At 33.8% G+C, this 21,917-nt stretch overlaps 1 protein-coding gene across 9 annotated transcripts in view; it reads left to right on the top strand.

Annotated features, from left to right (window-relative positions):
* LOC105287959 (protein NDRG3) overlaps positions 1-21,716 on the top strand; it is a 34,810-nt gene extending 13,094 nt beyond the window's left edge. For 5 of the 9 annotated variants that reach the window (XM_011353863.3, XM_011353862.3, XM_020034443.2 and 2 more), the window contains 7 exons: positions 8,431-8,630; positions 8,817-8,937; positions 10,732-11,020; positions 14,305-14,574; positions 15,008-15,092; positions 17,685-17,732; positions 18,780-21,716. In XM_011353863.3, the coding sequence (XP_011352165.1) occupies positions 8,435-8,630; positions 8,817-8,937; positions 10,732-11,020; positions 14,305-14,574; positions 15,008-15,092; positions 17,685-17,732; positions 18,780-18,925 (1,155 nt within the window). In that variant the 5' untranslated portion in view covers positions 8,431-8,434 and the 3' untranslated portion in view covers positions 18,926-21,716. Of the gene's footprint in view, positions 1-8,430; positions 8,631-8,816; positions 8,938-10,731; positions 11,021-14,304; positions 14,575-15,007; positions 15,093-17,684; positions 17,811-18,259; positions 18,337-18,779 lie in introns of those variants that run through there. The other 4 variants (XR_895521.3, XR_895522.3, XR_895523.3 and 1 more) reach the window with 4 other exon arrangements.
* The last annotated feature ends 201 nt before the right edge of the window (positions 21,717-21,917 follow it).

The raw sequence follows: 21,917 nt of genomic DNA, 5'->3' as shown, positions 1-21,917 counted from the left end.
TTGTATAAGCAAAGGTTGAGGCGGGTAAACTTCCCTTTACATACAGGCCACTGGTTTTTGCATCACGAAGGAACATACATAATATCGATCTCAGAACATGGCGCTAACATAAATCTCCGCCCGAAGAAGGGCTCAGTCTCCTTCTTCTTGTTAATTATCATTTCTTTTAACACTGATTCCGTCTTTTTGTCGGAAATTCGTTCTCGCTTATCACGATTGAAAATCCGTGCCTTTTGTTACATAAGGCGATGATAGATTGCTCTGATAGGAGCTCGAAACGTAATGATTCCATGTGACGCGACCGTCGCGTACGTACGTCACTGTTTGCTCTACTTTCGCTGGAAATTTGCTCAGCGTAACTTGGCGTTGCGCCAATCCCACCTCAATCGAATAGCATCGACTTTGAGAGAGCTTTACATTCTAATAAAGATAACGATTGATTGAAGATAGCGATTGATGCGTTTGCGCATGTTTCCTATTTACAAGATACGTGCTGCTATTCGAAGTATTTCACATCATAAATCATCGAGATGCGTACATGAATAGAAACTGAATGGCAGCGTTTTTATATGCAGCGTCGAAGAATCAAAGGTAAACAGATCAGATTTTAAATGATGGAATGGAAGCATGGAATGAATAATTAACATAATTTGATCGCGAAGCAAAAGCTAGAGCAATATTGCGAATTGCAAAGAGAATGGAATTCTGAATTGCGCGAGCTGTTATTAATCGCAGCCGGTTTACCTGCCTGTTAGAAATACGAACTCTGGCTCGAATAGTCGATGTCTGGCTCTGTTTACAACGTGCTCTGCATCATGCTTGTGTTTGCGGTAGATAGAGATTTATTTGCTTGCCTCGGTTCACAACGGATCGCTAGCAGACAACGTAAATCGATCTTCATTGTGCGGCTTCGTCTTACAACTGGCAATAGCGGTCAGAAATATATCTATTTGCGCACTTCGGTTAATCGATCGATAAAAAGGTTTCCTGGCTATCGGATATAAATATCGCATAATGACATATCTAATGCTGCTCCATATCAGTTATTACTCTGCGCGGTTGCTGGTTGCGGTTGATTGATTATTTTTAGAAAAGTCTTAATGACTGATTTCTCGAAAATCTTCGAAAATCTTATATTTTACATTCCGAATTATTTTTAGCTTTAAATAAAAAGAAAAACTTATGTATAAATTCAACAAACGTTGGAACTTATTTCGTATTCGATGAAATTTAATAAATTTAATTTATTTCGTATTTAAAAGATATTAAAAAATTGAATGAACTGTTATGATGCATTCTGAAAGTCATATTGGTTCTTTCAACAACTTTATGTTTCAAGTAATTATAAATCTTTCAAACAAAATTCGTACTTTACACGTGGAGTTAATACGTTGTTAATTTAAGCACAGCGACACTTTTCACGTTTCAAAATAGCAAAATATGGAAACAAAATCTACCTTCGAGGAATAATGCATTGCTCTTTTTCCATTTGGGTGAGCGCTTTCAATAGACCAGTTGAGTATTCCCAGCCCGATATTCCTGGAAACTCAAAAGTAGGTATTTAGGTTGATCCAAGATCAGCCGGTCCTTTGTCCTATGAATTCTATCACCGAAGACAACTTCTTAGTTCGCGATATCCGCTTTCGTTTATTCAATTTGCTTTGACAATTACTGGCGAAAGTACATAAAATATGTCTCATTGTCAGTTCGAGTAGAAGAACTATTAAAATTGTCACCGACTCATTTCTTTCTGAATATCTCGAGAAGAGAGGTTGATATAAAAAATTACGTTTTCAAGTGTTCCAGATTTTCTGCTAGTATATGTAAATTTGCGACATGTAACTCAGAAAATTCTTAAGATATAGCAATTATGTGCAATTTATATTTGCCCTTTTACGTATAAAACGTTCTATATAAATAAGATATAAATATAAAAGAACTATGGGAATGACGTAAAAACTTTACAATTACATTATGACATTATATATTTTCGTACAACGTTATTCCTCGATAACATTGCCGAATGAATTTTTATTGAAAAGCTTTTAACCGCACATTGTAATATTATTTATGTCAGATAGCTTTTAAAATCTCACACTTTATCAGTCAGTGCTATAGAACAGGACGGAGAGCATAACCGGACTTAACTCTGACCGGAAACTGCTGAGTGACGTGCCGGAGATACGGGAAACCTTCGCGCACACAAATTAGCTTTGCTTGGAAGTTCAAGTTATATCATGATACGATGGCGAATCACTACTGGTACCGTTGTATTGACTACAAAAGAGCGCATTATTACTACCGAAACATCAGAATAGTTATTTATTAAAACTCTTTATCAACAACGGAATATTGAATTTTCTTTGCTTTTGTTTCTTGCACGAAAAGAAAAGTGTTTTTGTATTATAAATTAAAATATTGAACAATAAAATTAAAGTTTAATATATGACATAGTTAATACGTAATTAATGCATAAGCAGTAATATGAATTTCAGAATTTAAGATTAAACTAACAAATACGTTCGTAACATTTAACTCGATATTTCATTCAACAAATATGTTAATAATTATTACGAAATTAGAATTTATCATTTGATGACTATTAAAATTTCTCTTGATGCGCATATTATATTTTCACGCTTGAAACGTTCGTAGAGAGAAATAAGTGGAAGACATATTACACCACATTACATATGGCGAATTCGAGTGGATGCACTAGTACGCACTGAGTGCATACTAAGGCTTGGTTACAATCAATTTTTATAAGAAGAAACAAGAATATAAATATAAAAATTGACTGTAAACAAGCCTTGGTGTGCACTCAGTGCGCACTAGTGCATCCAATCGAATTCGCCAATAGTTTCTTAAGCGTCTTGTGAATAGAACATTAAACGAACTCTCTCATTTGATAACCTGCTGTGGTTGTAAGATTCTTCGAGATCGCTATGACAACGAAAGTATGGAATGTGCCATTGTACGATGACTGGTTGTAATGCTGTAATTGTTCTGTTCGCGGAAATGATATCTCAGTGTCACACATTAAAAAACGATAAACTTGGAAACACTCTTCATAAAGATGACGAAGCTTTGTGACAAATTTCATGGACCATGAAACAAAGAGCGAAATACCAACTACTTTGAGTGAGAGTGAGAGAGAGAGAGAGAGAGAGAAAGAGAGAGATGATGATATTTTTCAACAAATAATATTTCCATGATAATTTATCATGGAAAAAAATATTGATTTTTTCCAAAATTTTTCAAATTGATTTGAAACAAGCGAAGTATTTAAAAACGGATTTAAAAATACTTATTCAATATACAAGTTATTAATTAATAAGTAATAAATAGCACTTAATTAATAAGTAAGAAGACGAAAAATTTTATGTACATATAATTTAAAGAAATTAATTACCGCTCTCTTTGAGTTGGTTAAAATACAAAAAGCGATAATCATTTTTTATTTTCTTTTTCTTTCATTAAGTCTTTCTCATTGAACGCAGCACTAACATATAAATATTTGAAAGACTTGTACTTTAATAATTAGCTTTTATATTGAGTGATGAGAAGTGATATTGAGAGTTTTCAATTTGAAACAAACTTTTGTGAAATAACTTCTCTTCAAGTATCTTAAACTCGGCGATTCTCTTCGCTATTAAGTGCTAAAGATAATCGACGTTTTGAGCTACGAAATAATCAGACGAAGTATTTCGCTTCCAGCTGAAAACTTTGTTATGCTCTGAAATGTCGTCACGAAAGTTTTGCTAATGACATTACTATTTTCATCCATCGCAAAATTTTAAATTCAGCAATCCAAACGACGATAAAAATAAAACAAAGTTCATTATTTCACCTAAAGCGTAATACAACTTTTCTCTGTAACTTGTTTTCTTCAGTTATATTTATATTATCTATACTTGATTGCCATATGCGCATGTTTATTCGTTTTATATTTAATCGACAAGTTACCAACAAATAACTACTGTATGATACAAGACGATTTCTTATTTGGAAGTTCGTTGGCTTTCATTGAATTGACTCGACTAAAGGTCTACTTTAAGAAATACAGAAGACACAATTTAAATTTCATAAAAAGGAATGCGAGATACTAATGAAGCTTGGTTACAAAACAGGGAGAAATACAAAGGAATGTAGGTTATGTAGGTATCTTTTCTGCGTGAACGTATCTAATTTATATCTATTAGAAAAAATCTAACTTGAGTCGGATATTGTGCATTCGTTTTTGTATTTTATAAATTCCATTTCGGCGTTTATATTCTTCGGCAGCATATTCCTATTATATTTGCTATTCAAATTACACAAAAAACACTATTTTAAATAACAATATTTCTAGCTATTTTCTGTCGGAATACTCGAGATAACGAAGAGAATTGAGAACAATAGGAAGCCACGATGTCCACATCAATGAAGTATTGTGATACAACTTTATGATGTTATCTATTCATTGCGACGTACTATGACGTAATCGATCCACTATGGAATATAGTTACATATATATACAGAAAAGTTTTAAAGTCAACAAATTAATTACACATGCTTCCACGTAATTTCTACCACAATTATAATTTTCTTATGCATTATAAACTGAAAAATTTTGTTAACCAGTAAATAAAATATAGAAACAAGTCTAAGTCTAATTAATTAAAATATTGAAAATTAACTGCTCAAATTCTGTACAATTAATTTTCTTCGTAATATTTAAAAAAAAGAATTACAAATTTACTACTATTTAATTTTCATTATTGTCTTAATAATCTAAGATCTTCCATCATATCGTTTGCTATACACGTTCACTATTTTAGCAAGTTATAATGCATATAATATATTATGCATATTTGACAGGGTGGATAATATGCGGTTGTTTGAAGTGAAATCGATTTGATGAACATCACTTTAATGTTGTCCATCATCCTAATAATTGAAAATCAATTCAGTTCAAGTCCATCAATCACGAGCCCCGAAGTGTTTGCAATTTATTTCATGGTGCATTTATGAGAGCACATCTCCTTTTACGAACAACATTGATCGCCGACGCTAGTCATTGCGACGCCGTCTGCGGAGCTCGTCGTAAATCCATGAAAACCATTCTCTCTACTTTACAGCTACTCTTGGAATCATACAATATACATATCAACAAGTGCTTTTCCTTCATTATCATTACATCTTGCATTTTTCGAGAACAAAAATAAGAAATGGAGAAAAAACCAAACATTTTCTTATCGTTCATTAAATCTACAAATATTTCAGAGAGAGAAAGAGAGAGATTATATAATTTGTTAATTACGTTTCATGAGCATAAGATACTAGTGCATACGTAAATTTAAGATTTCAAAGCTTAAATGATCTTCATTGTTCTTCGTTTGTCCTCCTTTTTTATTACTTTCCAAGGATATAAATTCTTATAAGTATCGTTATATTCCGTATTGAGAATGAACTCTATTATTATTCAAGTGCAAATGCATATAATTAATATTAATAAAAATTTCGCACATAACATGAGATAACGCAAGATAAGTGATTAGTGATAGCATAAATTGAGTATCACCGTGCGAAAACGCGCACGTGTAATCTATTTCACGTAATGATTAGATAAGGAATTTAATAATGCAAACATTGTAGTGACTTACGTGCATGTTGAGGGTGTAATAACGTATCACGTTTCGGATGAATGGTAATAAATTATGTCGCACGTTTACACTAATTACATAGAGTGAAGAATTTTACATAAGAGGCCAGAAGAGCTTTTAGTAATTCTAAAACAGTAGAAGACTGCCTCCTCTAAACCGCAACACAATATTTTCCATTTAACGTTCTTCTCAATAAAGAACCCCTTTCTCTCGCTAGTGTAAATACGTGCGCACAAATGTACAGAGAGGTCAAATGGAGTCTTTAACATTTTTCTATTTCGAGAGAAGAAGCAATACAGTTGAAATTGGGTTGGCGCCGTGAATCCTACTCGATACAAAACGAAATACCGACCCCGGAGGTCTTTCGAGCATTCACCACACTAGATGGACTCGACGGGATTGCGCGAACGATTAAAGCGATCGTCAAAGTTGTATGTTTAAAATAACATGATAGGTGTTATTGTTTGAAGAGTGTTACTTACACTGGACTGATCCTAAATGCACCTAGATCATGAACTTTAAGCTGATGTAGAATTACTAACAGATTGGGAAATTAATTAGCTGGAGTGGAGCTGCATCTTCCTCGATCACGTTGTATTTCATGTTTTATTTATCATTAGATATCACATGAAAATTTTATACTTAAAAGTGTACATTCTAAAGTAGACTAATAAAGAGCATAAATTTGATTCTTGAAAAAGTGAGACGCATCATTTACTATGAGATGCATTCAAGCTCACATAAATTGCTCGTTCTACAGATAGACGATCGTTAATGTTATAAATTCTGTGCTTTAAAGTCTAGCATTGTTACTACCAATTTGAAGATAAATTACGCGTGCAGCGAGATAGCTTCAACTAGTGCTTAAATCATGAACCGAGGATGCATTTTTAGCCAACTTGCCAGCCGAGCAAACACACTTCCTCTAATTTTCCGAGCCGCCAGATCAGAAGTAATTAATTCGCATACAGCGAAGTTAACTGCCATAATATCTGCGAACATAGTCGAAGCACGTGACGCATGCATTCCTTGATAAAACGATCACAGAGCTTAAAGAAATCTGTTCGATCTTACTTCGACCGACTGGGTGTGGCGTGCGGATCGATACTATAAAAGTCTATATAGACTTATACTATAAAGCTTAAAGTCTATATGTATAGACAGCAAATATGATAACAGCAGACTTGTACATTTCGTAGGAAGAAATAAATTTTATATAAAATTATATGAAAATGTGCTGTTGCAGTCGTCTCACTTTTGAGAATGAATTTATCATGACGTAATGTAAACTGCAAGGATCAGATAATCGTGGCAAACTAAAAAGTTGATAAATATCATACGACGAATAACGCTATCAATTGCTCCATCTAGAAAAGTTGACATTTTCTCATATATTATATGAACTCCATTTTAAGATAAATTATGTTATCTTAAAATGGAGTTACAAAACAGATCAGAGAAATTTTAAAATGCATCCCAGGTAGTAAGCGCATATCATTTGAGATCAATTTGACGTCAAATATTCGAATGCATGAATGTAACAAATATTTTCAAACTTCAAATGACGTGCGCTGGAATGTAAAAAGAAAATTATAAAATATTTTGCATTAATAATATGAAATAATTATTGCATTAACCAGGAAGCATAATATACACAACATTCCAGTTTTTCTTTAAACGCAATGCGATTATTGATACAAGAACAATTGATGTATCTCTCTTCAATCAACCTTCGTAAACCATATTCATCGGCAAAGCTGGAGTCACGAATATTGATCGAAGAAGCTCAATAATCTCTATGATCAATAAAACGTTACTCCATCTGTTTTGTTAGCTCTCATTAATTTTTTTACGGAACACGCGAAGCTGTTTCATCAATAAACAATTCCACATATTGCGACCCATTACGTGTACGCTAATAATAACTGTGATAATAACTTGAATGGATATACGCTAATAATTATATATTGCAAATTTGCTTCGTAAACTGCATCAGAACTGGACTTTAACTTTGAATACGTGACATCGGAGTTCCACGAAACTACTACTTCATAGAAAAGATTAGATGTTTGTTTATTAATAAAAAAAGTATTATTACGAATGTGTCCATCATTTTAAAAATGATTACTAAAGTTATTTACACTTTTGGAATCTAAAAATAATATTGTGGAAAAATTGCTACTTGTTCATAATTGCAAAAGCAATTATGTCATTGGCTATATTTCTTTGCACATGTTTTTGCGTTTTGCTAACAAATACCTCGTAAATGCGCAGCAAAAACGTTCACGTTTAATCTTTGCAGAATGCTAGTCGTAATATCTTCGTTGATTTATTGATATTACTTTATGATTTAAAACAAAACGACAAAATTTCTATTCTATTAAAGAAAAAAAAGGATTGCATAAAGCATAACACAAATCGTTTAATACTAAAATAGTTTCAAGTATACTACATTTGCAGATGTATATATGCACGTGTTCCACTTATATTACACGTAGCTTGAATAATTTAGCGTTTCATCATCAGCTAGGGATCCATATTCACATAGCCACACAGGATTCCTATATTTAACTTGAAAATGGAAGAGATATGAGATATTCATCAACTTAAATTTAACCAGTTAGTCAGTTAGGTTCAATATGATATCGAAAGAAATTATGATTGCGTCAAATGTCTTCGAAAATTTTAGATTAGCGTTTTATCGGTTTTCACGCCCAGAATATCAGATTATTTTTTTACCCTTGATCGTAACGCCGATAATTAAAGGTCTTCTTCTCATGCGCAGCACGATGCCTTCCGACAGCATGGACGACATCGAGCTGAAGAACATTCAGCTGCAATTTCCGGCACTGAGATATCTCTCCAGGGACGACAGCTCCGTGCGGGAAGAAAGAGTGGAAACTGACAAGGGAAGTTTGCTAGTGGCGGTGCAAGGAAATCGAGCAAAACCAGCTATACTCACTTATCACGATTTAGGCCTTAATTGTAAGCAATTTATAATTGAAATATTTAACGTTTTTAGACAAAATATTTAATAGTATAGAGATGTGCAACAAAGAATACAATTTAGTGAAAACAACAAGGAAAAAGAATTTATAAAATTTTAATATGTTATACGTCATTAAAAATTTGTAATCGCTTCAATTCTTAGAAATTTTATTATTTTTACAGACATCTCGAGCTTCCAGGCATTTTTCAATTACATCGACATGCGTGTTCTACTCGAAAACTTTTGTGTATATCACGTAAATGCACCCGGACAAGAGGAAGGCGCATCGACGCTACCCGAAGAGTAAGATAATTTTTTAAATAAATTTTACGCGAGCGGAATGATAATTAAAATAACAACATTTTTTACTTTCTCCGAAAATAGTGCATTAAGATTACTTCTAAATCTACGGAAATATTAACGTCGAAATTCTAAATCTACGGAAATTAACATCGATACTGATAGAGAGATTATTAACTCGCATAAAAATTGCTAAACTACTAAAACTGAAACGAGAGCCTCTTTGTCTTATTAAGAATTTGTTAAACAAGTTCTTAATAATAAATAAACTAATTAATAGTTAGTGAACTCGATGAACGTACGCTTGTATACATGCTTGTATATATGCCTCTAATCAAACTCCGGTCTCTTCTAGATATGACAAGCACGCGCGTCATTTTACGACACACCAATTCAATTAGCACGGATCAATGGCCTAATTAACATCTCAATCAACCTCAGTCAAATCCCGCTAACAGGTTGCTTACTCATTATAACACCACACAATTTTCTGATTCGACAAAAGCTATATTCTTATTGCTCCATACAGTAGTCACATGAGTGCCTATACATTTGTATTATAGCTGCCAGTTTTGCTTTATACTTATATTTTATTGAAACTTATAGATTAGTAATTGACAAGTTGTTTTATTACTTTGAATAAAGCCAAAATATATTCACTAAAATTAAAACTTGCGTATGAATTTTTTATAAGTTTTATAACAAGAAAATCTTTTGCGCTATATAATTATAATAGTATTTTTTAAACACAATAAAACGTATAATAATAAATTGTTGAAACATTCTATACATATTCATCTGTTTGCAATTAAAATAAAATAATTAGGTTTCTTACTAGTTTGCCATAATTAGAGGTTTATAATTTTAGGACAAATGATATATAATATACGGCACCATAGCCATTAACCTCATTAAATGCAAGCTTTTTTCTAGTTATACACGAGTATGTTTATCTCAAATGATCAAAATTTACTTTAGAAAGATTCACATTTAACTAAGCACCGTGTTACAATATAATTTAAACCGCAATGCAGATTTGCATGCGGTGATTATGTCAGTCGGCTTTGCTCGCGTGCCAAATCCACTAAAGGCCGTATAAGATTTAAATATTGATATATCGGTTCTGCAATGCTCCTATTTACGACCATATAATGTTCAGTTGTCTCGTAACATGATTTATTTATTAGCAAGTGATAATATGTTGTATTATTAAATTAATCTCTGCTTTCGCACTCGCTGCTCATGATAAAATGTGCGATTGAATTTATATCGAATTTGTTGAATTTGTAAAAACAGATATCCTTGTGATATCCTTGTGATATCGCAACGATGTGAAACGCCCGCCTACATAATTAACGCCAAAGAGAGATAATGATTAAATTCTATTTTAATATTTATTATTTGCAATTCTAGTCAATATGACTATCATATTCATAATATCATATGACATAATTACTAATTATGTTTATCGCAAAACCAGTACTACAGTGATAAAAATTGACAAACTGTTACAATACTTTATAGTTGCACATTGATATTAGCAAATACTGATATTTCATAATTCTTGGTTTACTTATAACTTTTGCAACTGGCACGAAAATTAATATTTAACCGGCATGAAAGCTTATCCTTACACGATCTGATTTATTCAGTATATCCAATGACGCCTCTTCGCGGAAGTCAGATCTGCAATGCAGATTGCTACTTCGCATAGCCATCAGTTTAAATGAATGCAACGCTGTTATCGAAAGGAGGCATTACAAGAGATTTTTAAAGAGAATGCTCTTTGTATTTCAGTTACACTTATCCGTCCATGGAAGAGCTGGCAGAACAGCTGCTCTTTGTTCTCGGTCATTTTGCCATAAGATCCGTAATTGGCTTCGGGGTTGGTGCCGGCGCTAATATCCTGGCAAGATTCACACTTGCCCATCCGGAAAAAGTTAATGCACTGTGCCTGATAAACTGCGTGTCCACACAGGCGGGATGGATCGAATGGGGCTATCAAAAATTGAACGTGCGCCACCTGAGATCACAGGGCATGACCCAGGGCGTTCTCGATTACTTGATGTGGCATCATTTTGGCAGGGTAAGAACACAAAACTGTTGCAAACTTAAATTTTTAACGATTCCATATAGATACAATAGTAATCAATATTAATTGCACGAAAAAGAAATTGTGGGATTCATCACAGATAACATTATATTATAGTTACAATTCGAGGGAATTATCAAAGAGTAAACATAAATAATTTTTAAATTAATCCATGGCAAATTCCATATAATATCATATTAAATGTTTATACCTAAACTTGTTTGGTTAAATTACAATCGTGATTTTTATATCTCTATAATCGATATTCTTAGTATATCTATAGTAAAAACTTATACCTTTTACATGACTAAAAATGCACAATATTTTTTTAGATCAAAGAATATTCAACTTCTTCTATTTATATTATTATACATTTATCGCTGCATAAAGTATCGTTTTTTTTTTTTGAAAAGCTAAGTTTTGTATGGATAGAAGCCTACTAAACATCATTTTCCGACGTTAGATGGCGTATACTAGAAGTATTCTCTTGTAAGTAATTATAGCATGTTCTTGCTATTTCTTCGATGAAATCCTTAATCTTTGTACGTTTCATTTCTGTACTGAAAGAATTTTTGAGTGTTTTTTATCGCATTTTTTATCGTTTTTTTAAACACGGCGGGATCCCCGGAGGGTTAAGTCATGAAAAACACAAATTCTTTATATTTATATAGATAGATTATAATATAGATTTAATTAGTGATGCCAGATTCTGTTTTTGCCATATTAAATATCCAATTAAATTATCGAAATAATACAAGTTCTCTGTCTTTTTTCTAATCCTTTCTAGAAGAGTTACTCGTGTTTCAAGCAAGATTATCTCACTCCATAGAATTAATAAGCCATTAAATTCACATGAAGCGCAAAATAATGTCAACCAAGTTAGCACTCATGCGTGAACGCAAGATGAGTTATTGACGACGTGTAACTTAAGCTTGCAAAGGCTTGTTTCTCGGGAAACTAAAGATTGCATTAACAGTTTTGCGATATCGTTATTATACAAAACTTATTGCGTTCAAAAACGACCTCTGACCTTTAGGGAGCAATAAGTACGAAAATAATAGCATATTGATTTTTCGCAAAATTATGTTCATAACTTAAGCAACAGAAAGATTTTCTGAATCATATGTTTAAATTCTTCAATAGCTTTATTTGGTTGACACAAATTAAACAAATTAATCTGAAATAGTTATACAGGGTGTCCCATTTTAAATGCCGCAGACAAAAATCTCGAAAAATATGGGACATACGGAAAAATGTTTCGAACAAAAGTTGCATGGTTTAAAGGGGGCCACATGATGAAAATATGTACTTGACCTTGAGTGACCTTTTCAAGGCCAGGTCAATGTGATGGATGTTTTCTTAAATGGGACCCCCCCTTTTTTATTGTATATTCTTGTAGCTTAGTTCGAGAGCTTTCCAAAACACTACCTACTTTTGTTTTTTGCCCAAGCAGTTCCCAAGATATGAAGCGTCAAAGTTGACATACCGCCGGCATTCTCATTACCCGATGTACACCGCGGGGAGGTTGCTCGGTCGGATTTGTACATCATAGTGGCCCTAAAAAGGGCCGCTTTTGTGTATGGGGGTGTGGTAAGCAGTACTAGTACTAGTAACTCCAAATGGAATGCACAGTATTTACTAATAAGCAGAGCTCGGACTTCAGTGCCGCTATCCCCACTTCAGGCTCTCGAGCGCCGCGAGAGACGGTGCCTCAAACAATCAAAAAATGTTTCAATTTACGCAACGGTACCTCTCATCTGCTTAGGCCGCTCCACCGGCATAGTCGGCACTGTCTCTCGAGCTAAGCTCTCGAACTAAGCTACAATAATATACAATAAAAAAGGGGGGGTCCCATTTAAGAAAACATCCATCACATTGACCTGGTCTTGAAAAGGTCACTCAAGGTCAAGTACATATTTTCGCCATGTGGCCCCCTTCAAACCATGCAACTTTTGTTCGAAACATTTTTCCGTATGTCCCATATTTTTCGAGATTTTTGCCTGCAGCATTTAAAATGGGACACCCTGTATATTTCATTATTGTTAACATTTATCTGAGCCATTATCTTGGCCAACATCGACTAATGTTCGAAAGCACGAGCGAAGGTAATCTTCAAATGATACCGTCGACCAGACGCCCTCGTTCTTTCCTGGCTTCGCCCATCATTTCGTTCCGTTGCTTTACCTACCTCCTATCCGACATTAATGATAGGTCTTGCCAGTTGTTTTTACCGCCATCGCGACGCGAAGAAACCGGATCATGAGCGCGCAGTGTGTTCTCGGAGTCATCGAGACTTCGAAGTTCAATCAGTAAATGCAATGCAATCCAATATATAAATCTGCCTAGAGGTATAACTTATAAATAATTCGTCTTCATTTTAATATACATATATATACACATATCAGAATAAATCAAAATAAAAACGAATTACTGGTTACGTCTGTCTTCAGATTTGAACGGTGTATCGCCAATGATGCGAAGTCATCCGAGCGAGACTAAGAGACTCGTATGTTTGTTTCCTTCTATTGCTCGAAGTTGCTCGACATCCCGACGAATACACTGATATGATACGTAGCTTGTGTACGTCATGAGACTATTCCTTCTAGATGTTACCGTGCACAGAATCTGGCATCACTGATTAAATCTATATTATAACCTATCTATATAAATATACAGAATTTGTGTTTTTCATGAATTAACTCTCCCTCCCGAGGTCCCGCGTTTTAAAAAACGTTCAAAAAATTATGACAAGCTTCATGATTAAAAAAAAAACAAAAACGGAAAAAGATACAAAGATTAAGGATTTTATCAAAGAAATATAGCAAGAACATGCTACATTATTTACGAGAGAATACTTCTAGTATACACCATCTAACGTCAGAAAGTAGTGTTTAGTAGGCTATCCATACAAAACTTAGCTTTTCACACAAAAGGTATTAAAAAAGGCGCTAAGTACATGCGTTGTTTGATTTTATGGAAAAAATAGAATATAATATTATGTTAATATACGCTTTATATAATTGAAATATAAAATAATTTTCATGAAAAAATTTAAAATGTTTAAAAAAAAGTGTTTATTAAATTAAAATAACAAAAGTGTGTTTTCAGTCATATTGTTTCATTAATTTTGTCATACTGTTTCATCTTGATCAATCATAGTGTTTGCTCATGTTACATTCTACACATTGCGCAATTCTGTTTGGAATTTATCTATGAAGCATTAATCTGTTGAATTAATTTTATTAATAGCATATGTTAAAGTCGACAATTTGACGCAGGGGACCGAGGATCGGAATCATGATTTGGTGCAGGTATACAAGAACTACTTTGAACGTCGCGTCAACCCGACGAATCTCGCATTATTTATCGACAGTTACGTTCGCCGTTCGGATTTGAATATAACGAGGGAATTGGACCCGATGCGTAAAAGGGAGGGATTGACACTCAGCGTGCCAGTGATGAATATTACGGGCGCTCTAAGCCCTCACGTCGACGACACCGTAACGTTAAACGGACGCCTGGATCCGACTAACAGCTCTTGGATGAAAGTAAGTTTCTCTATTATATAATAGTTCACTAGTAAGAGAATGTATCGGTACTTTCAGTACTACGTTATAACTGAGGAAGGCATAAAATTTGCAAATATGAATATGAACTAACGTTTCTTTAAAAAGGATGACATGAATATGCATTCCATAAAGTTTTAATTAAATGTCATTTCTTGATATCTGCGAGAGATTTGCAATGTATAAAAAATTAATGTATGATGAAAAATGTGTATAATTACCATCGATCATGTTAGATAATTACTTTTGTTAAATGCGAATAAACTTCAACACATGCAAAAGGCATATGTGTAGTAGTGAATCATGAGTTTAAGAAAATTAATATAATTATTAAATTTTCGCAACTCGGGTTCATATAAATCATTAATCTTTATCTGAAATGGTAGATAACTTATTTATATCATACTTTCCGTAGATATCGGATTGCGGTATGGTGCTGGAAGAACAACCGGGTAAAGTAAGCGAGGCGTTCCGACTGTTTCTTCAGGGCGAAGGATATGGTAAGTGAGCGTTTCTGCGAAAAAATTACATTCCACAAATTAATCAACAAACTAACAATCGAGAATTTTCATTGATCTTTACTGGTATAAACAATTCGCGCACGCGTCGTCGAATTTCGTAAGGAAATGTTTCGTGATCGCTTGCAAGCGGAAGTGTGAAACGTTGATAATTACTGCCAGTCATCTAAAATATTCGTGTCAGAATGACGTAAGATGCTTCAATAGAAATAAATGTAGAAAGTATATTTTTTCGCAATCGATGACGGATGCAATAGAAAATGGGAAACGAAAAGATCGTGGCCAATATGTTCATCAGGCAATTGTAAATAATTATGCACGAAAAAAGAGACAAAATTCTAGGTATCTTGCAAGCGGTCACATTATTTCTCGTACGATTAAACATTAAAATCGAAAGGCAGATGATTGTGGTCATTTTTAGCATTAAGTTCACTCTATCGACTGTTGCACCCTATCGCCACAGATTAACAATATGGCCTATTGTGCAAATACTTTATATACATAAATGTGATGGATATACTTGGACTACAACTACTTTCTTTAAATAATAGATACCGTATGAATAATCTGTACGTCAGAATTGCAGTTTTCAAATATAGCTTTAACAGTTTTTAAATAGGAGGAAAATTAACTACTGATATCATTTTAATAATGATGTCATGTATATGTTAATGAATGTGAATCGAATATATTCTCACTGATTATATGTTGTAAATCATGATTTTTTTAATGTCGTATTTAAATGACAAGATCATATTCATAAATTAATGAAATTGTTTAAATAATCTGATTCTATCTAAAAACGCTAACAAAAGTTTGTTATGCATTCGCAATAACATCTAAGTGCATGTTTTCTCTAAGTAAATATATATTGAATCAAGACTTTGTAAAATAAATACTGTTATACGAATCTTTCAACGTTAGAATTTTAAGATCTCAAGTTTGCTTATTATAGCAATGTTGCACATTTTACATTATTATATATTTTACATTATAAAGCATACTTTTATGCCATAGAATTTTATTATGCTTATATATTTACGAAAATGTTAGTAACGTACATATACACGTAATTTATTAATGGAATGAATTAAACACTCCTCTCAATTAAGTTAGATTTATGATTTCGTTCAGCTTTTCAAATCATGAATACACTAATAGAATCAATCATAGAACTATGCTTTCTCACAACTCAGATATAGATGAAGTATGTATTCTAAGATCTATTTATATAATTTTGCAATTAATTCCATTCCGTACACTTTGCTCTTTAAATCCTCTCGCATTTTCACTGATTAGTACAAAATTATGTAACTTATAATAGTGAGTAATTGCGAACGACATTCAAGTTGTCACGCTGAAAAATCTATTGTTTCTATCATCGTCATTATTATTAAATATTCTTGTTGCAATTGTCGCTGTTACATAAATAGAATTTTCATGTTGTACACACAAGTGACGCAATACCTAGACGTAAGTGGATCCAGGTGTAACAGGGTTAACACTGTGTGTGTTCTCGATTATTATGACAATGTTGATTAAATGTACCACGCGCACGCGATAAAATAGATAAGCAAACTGCTTCATCTCTACGCTAACAAATAATAGATGCTTACCTGATTACACCGAGGTTCAAATACGTGTTCGAACATGTACGTCTATTCTCTGAGAAACCATTCTGATTCGACTTGATAAATAAAAAGCGAAGAACATAAAATGGGGTTGCATTGAATTCGTCTGTAAATTTTGCTACCATAGTGTTCTTTTGAGTTAGATATTAGAAAAAAGAGAAATAAGGCAAATTATAAGAAAAAGAAAGTATTATACATGTTCATCGACTTGCGCCTTTATTTCCCACGCGTCTCGGATCGATCGAGTGGTATGTATATATTACAACAATTTCAGCTGAGCAGTAGCGTAATTAGTTTCGGCTTTTTGCTATTTATTTTTCTATTTTCAAATTATTCTAAATGCTAAAGTCTGCGTTAAAAGCAATATGTTTAAAGAATAATATACATAATGCATTAGAGATTAGAGAATTAAAATTAGTGAATATTTTATTTGAATGTCTGTTGTCTAAAATCGATTCAAATTTACTTTGCGTTAATGATTATTTTTTATTTTAAACTACATACATATGAAAAGTAAACAATGATAAAAATAAGAAGAATAAAAGTGATGAAATAAAATCTGAATTAATTAGAAGGTTTATAAAACTTAATTATAAAAAAGTGTATCTATATTAATTTAATTATCATATTATTCGTGAAGTAATAATTATAAATATCAGCTTCATGCGGAGTGTATACGAACCTGAGTCAGAAGACAACAGACACTTTAAATTATTAATCTGCATATTAAACCGAACGCAGTTTTGTGTAGCAATACTTTAGATGAATTAATAGTCACATTGCTATTTTGCCACTCGTAACTTCAAAAATCAATTGGCCTATAAATGTTTCGCACGAGAAATGCTTTAAAGATAGCAATTGCGAATTCAGTGCGCCATGTAGCAACATTACGCACGCGTTTATAGCCTTTAAATAAAATCTGTCTTCTTTTTATACGTTTTAGTGGTGAAATCCCCGCGGAAGCCGTCCGTGAAGCCGACAACACCCGAAGGTAATTGTAATTAGGAATTGAAGGCCGCAAGGAGAGTCGAGCGCGCAGTTGGTCAATTAGGCCACGTCTATATGTTAAGTAAGTCGGAATTCAAACTTTTTTCGGAAGGTATGAAAGGTACTAACTGAAAAAATAAAATATGTCCTGGACTATCTTGGGTCCCGGAGACTCCCGGAAATGAAACTAACTTGAATTAACCACTTTTAACAATTCTTCTGATACCGCACTCTTCGATCCTGTCTACGATGGTGATGACAGGAGTGAATCTATGATGTTTGCTTTGTCAATCTTTCTCACATATTGATGTAAATATTATTTTACTCCTGTACTTGTTTCATAACGATTTGTTCTGTGCAACTGTACAGCTTCCTGTAATTATTTTATTCCGCGAACGTTCATTTTTACGACAGAAATGTTACTAACGGATATGAAAAGAAAAGACTTAAATACACAACATACATTGTTAATGCCCGGTGAAACGATTTATAATAAATTGAATTTACCGACTCAATTCTTCTGTTTCATAGTACTTGGTAGTCGGTAGAGCAACGTACTGTTTGCAATATTAACAAGGACCGACCTGTTGCGCTACACGCTGATACAGGTGATCCAAACTGAAATATTTATTTAACATAAAACAAAGAAAAGACTGACTCATTTTGCAACAGCACACGATCGTATTAGAACATTCGTTTTAAATGTGTTTCTCGAAACTATTGAAAGACAAAACGAGCAAGCAATTTCGCACTTGGGCAATATAGCATAGTGAACAGTCCATGCTAATTCACGATGCCAAGACGATATCTCGCTATGCGTACACAACAGTCCACCAACAGTACACCTGTTTCTCCTTTTACTTTGCATGTGCGCTTTCTTTCATTTATATCCTTCATTCGGCGATTTTCTGCGTTTGTGTGATGAAAGTTGGGCGAACGAACGGAATTACATGCGCGTTACAGCCTTCTCAAGGTGAAGTTAACGGTGGTGGGACAAGATTGATACATACACGTACACACGATGCTACTTTTCCCTTATTTTCATTTACAGTGGCCCCGCTATCGCCGCTGAAAATGGCCGACTTCAGACTGGCTTCCTTGGAGGGACTGAATCACGTCTGCAGCAAGAAGATCGACTGGCCTACCGCAACCATACACATCACGGAGAATCCGATATCGGAGGCAGTCGTCTGTTAAGCATTTGTTCGCCGAACTTCACCACCGTTATCGATTTTCGTTTACTCGCAATCGAAACATGCATAATCGGAAAATGATGCGACTCAGTAACTTAGAAAGGTTTCGTCGGGCAACGATCCCTCGCGGCACTAATCGCGCGCTGATTTTTTTCCGGAGCTTTCGCCGGCACACACTTTACTTTTAATCGCGATCTGCGTTAGATCGACCACACTCGTTCGTAATAAATGTTTAATTCTAAATAACTATAAGTTAAGAGTTTTAAAGATGAAATATATTAAGTTAGGAGATGTTACAGACGGAGGAAAAGAGAGAAAGAAAGAGAGATGTTTTACCAAAACTTCTTATTCGGTATTATTGCGATATTGTTAGGGATTTGTATTGACATTTATTAAAAATAAATGAGAAGCAAATGTTATCGCGTTGTAACGATCGGATATACGTTGAGTCTTAACCTATTTTATTTTTAAGAGGTTTAGTGAACGGTGCAAAACGATTTTTCAGGATTGTTCATCTTTTAGAGCATCGCTCATATTTTATCGTAAAGACAAGTTTCGTAATCGTTTTAACGGATATTTAGAATTGTGTTTGGAAAATGTATTGTTTAAAACTTTAATGAACATTAACATATTGTATTATTGTACTGTCCAGAGTTCAAGAAATGCGCAAATAACAACAATTAATACTTCAATATATACTTCTATATACATAAATATACGTTAACATTGGCAGAATCGCAGTTGCGCGTCTTTCTACAACTACGTAACATCATAATAACAGCACGTTCGCTAAAAACAATAAAAGAAAGATTCTTCTCAATTTGAATGAGAGAGACTATTATTTCTTTATCTATTCGATTTGCAAAGAATTGATTGATCCCGGGCTTATTATTTATGATTCAGATTTAACGATAATAAACAAGCATTAAAATCAACATAAACAATTACGAGGTTGGTTTTAATGTTATTAGCTGGTTAAATACATTTGACTTTTTACAACAGTTCCTTAGGATACAAAATTTAATGTCTGTACTGTGGATGTAGTCTTTATAGGGGGATGTATATCTGATAACTCGCGATTCTTTTAACTAGAACGTGAATTTATTTATTTACTTGCGCTTATGCACCGTTCGCACCTTTTTGATGATTAGTAAGAAAAGAGACTGCCCGTTCAAAAAAGAAAAAGATACGCATATGTTGCATACGTGTAGGAATATAGAGAATGAGGGTGAAATACGTAATTAGTTATTACAGGAGGTAAGGAATACGAAAAATGTCGGGTTCGGTATTTCTGCGTGGTTTTACCGGGTTTGTTCAAAGCTCTAGCGTGATATGATAAGATGTGCCTGCTATACGATGTACGTAGCTTTCGAAAGTTTCATCGCCTTTAATTTTTTACATATATATACATATGATTCTAGTGCGTCCCCCGAAATTCCCTATTTTTCGCGCGTCCTTTTTCTAAGCGTCACGCTCACAACAATCGGCATCGACATATCTTTTTCTAAATCGATTTTAACTCCGGCGATTGTATGAACTTATTTGGAGCGTATGCAACGAACCACAATTGCATTTTTAATCAATCACCGAAAATAAACAAGAAAACGATTTGTAACGATTGATAACGATGACAAAATCAACGATTTTTACGTCATTACATCAAACGTGTTCCCTAGAAAACAAAAAAATCCGAAAGTTTGCCAATTTGAGATATTTCTAGATATCGTTTGCGTGTAACGTGCATATCGAAACCATAGGTTACGGATTTCTTTTCTTATTTCGCGGCAGATGTAACAATGAAGCGCGAGAACGACGAAGGAAGTCGAAACAGCGGACATCTCGAGGGACAGGAGGTTTAGGTGTTTCGTGTAAAAGAGAGTTTAAGTATAAGAATATATAATAGATATATACACACGTCGCGTTATTTAGATTATCGCAAATTAAAGCAATGATAGTTGAGAGCATAGCGTTAGAACTGCGAGGTTCGACACGAGGCGATTGAGAGAATGCACGCATTAAACGTTGCTAATGCGAACGCTATACGGATAATACATAGCTTTTAAGGACTACCGATGCTCCGCCGTTAATCCCTTCGTTTCCAACTAGAGAAATTTCCCTACGGACACTTGGCGATTATTGGCACGAATTATCTGGACGCTCAAGACAACGAATTCGTTAAATTTGTACATCGACGTATTACTGAATTTAAATTAGACATATCGGCCGAATTTAATACGCGATATCATCAAATTACTCGTCGACTGATCGATTTTAATCAGAGTATTCGTCCATGTTACTCACGAGACGCATATCAGTACAATAAATTTTTAAGCAATTTTTCAACAACACATGGAAAATCTATCGGATTTATATCTGCATTTTAATTGGCACATCAATGCCGAAAAGAATCACTCAAAAGAAGACGCGGTATAACGCCGCTAGTCTCGAAGAGTTTAAATTTAAAGGGTTTAAAAGAATCATTTAACATGCGATCGAGTTTCAGCATCCACTTCTACCTCGTGCGAGGATAACACGATTTTCCTTCGCCGCATGACGCGCAAAGTCCTCGAATAAAATTTCTAATTTTCCACGCGGCATCGCGAAACAGATTGTAGCGAGGTGTATTAATTACTCAGCATAAATGGACTATAGTACAGTAAGCGAAATAAACTTAGCTCTGGAGCTTGAATACATATATATACGTATAAATATATTATACAGGTTAAAAATTACACGTGCGCACCGAACATGCATCTTGTTATTTATAATAAACGGATACAAAGAAAATAATAAAATTGTTTAACATCTTCCCTCTCCTTTCATTACACCTAACTTAGAAAAGACTACGTCTTATGTCGACAGTGGAAATTACCAAATGTACAAAAGATCTTAAATTTAATGCTAACAAAAATTAGCATTGACTTCAGATCAGCTGTTCCTATCGAATTTTTAAATTAGTTTAAGTTCAAGACTATTGTGTCTTTGGAGAAATCTTT

This window comes from Ooceraea biroi, chromosome 2 (genome assembly GCF_003672135.1).
Source record: "Ooceraea biroi isolate clonal line C1 chromosome 2, Obir_v5.4, whole genome shotgun sequence".
Classification (NCBI taxonomy): Eukaryota; Metazoa; Arthropoda; class Insecta; order Hymenoptera; family Formicidae; genus Ooceraea; species Ooceraea biroi.
Note: the sequence above shows the minus strand (reverse complement) of the source record. Positions and strands in the feature narration are given on the sequence as shown.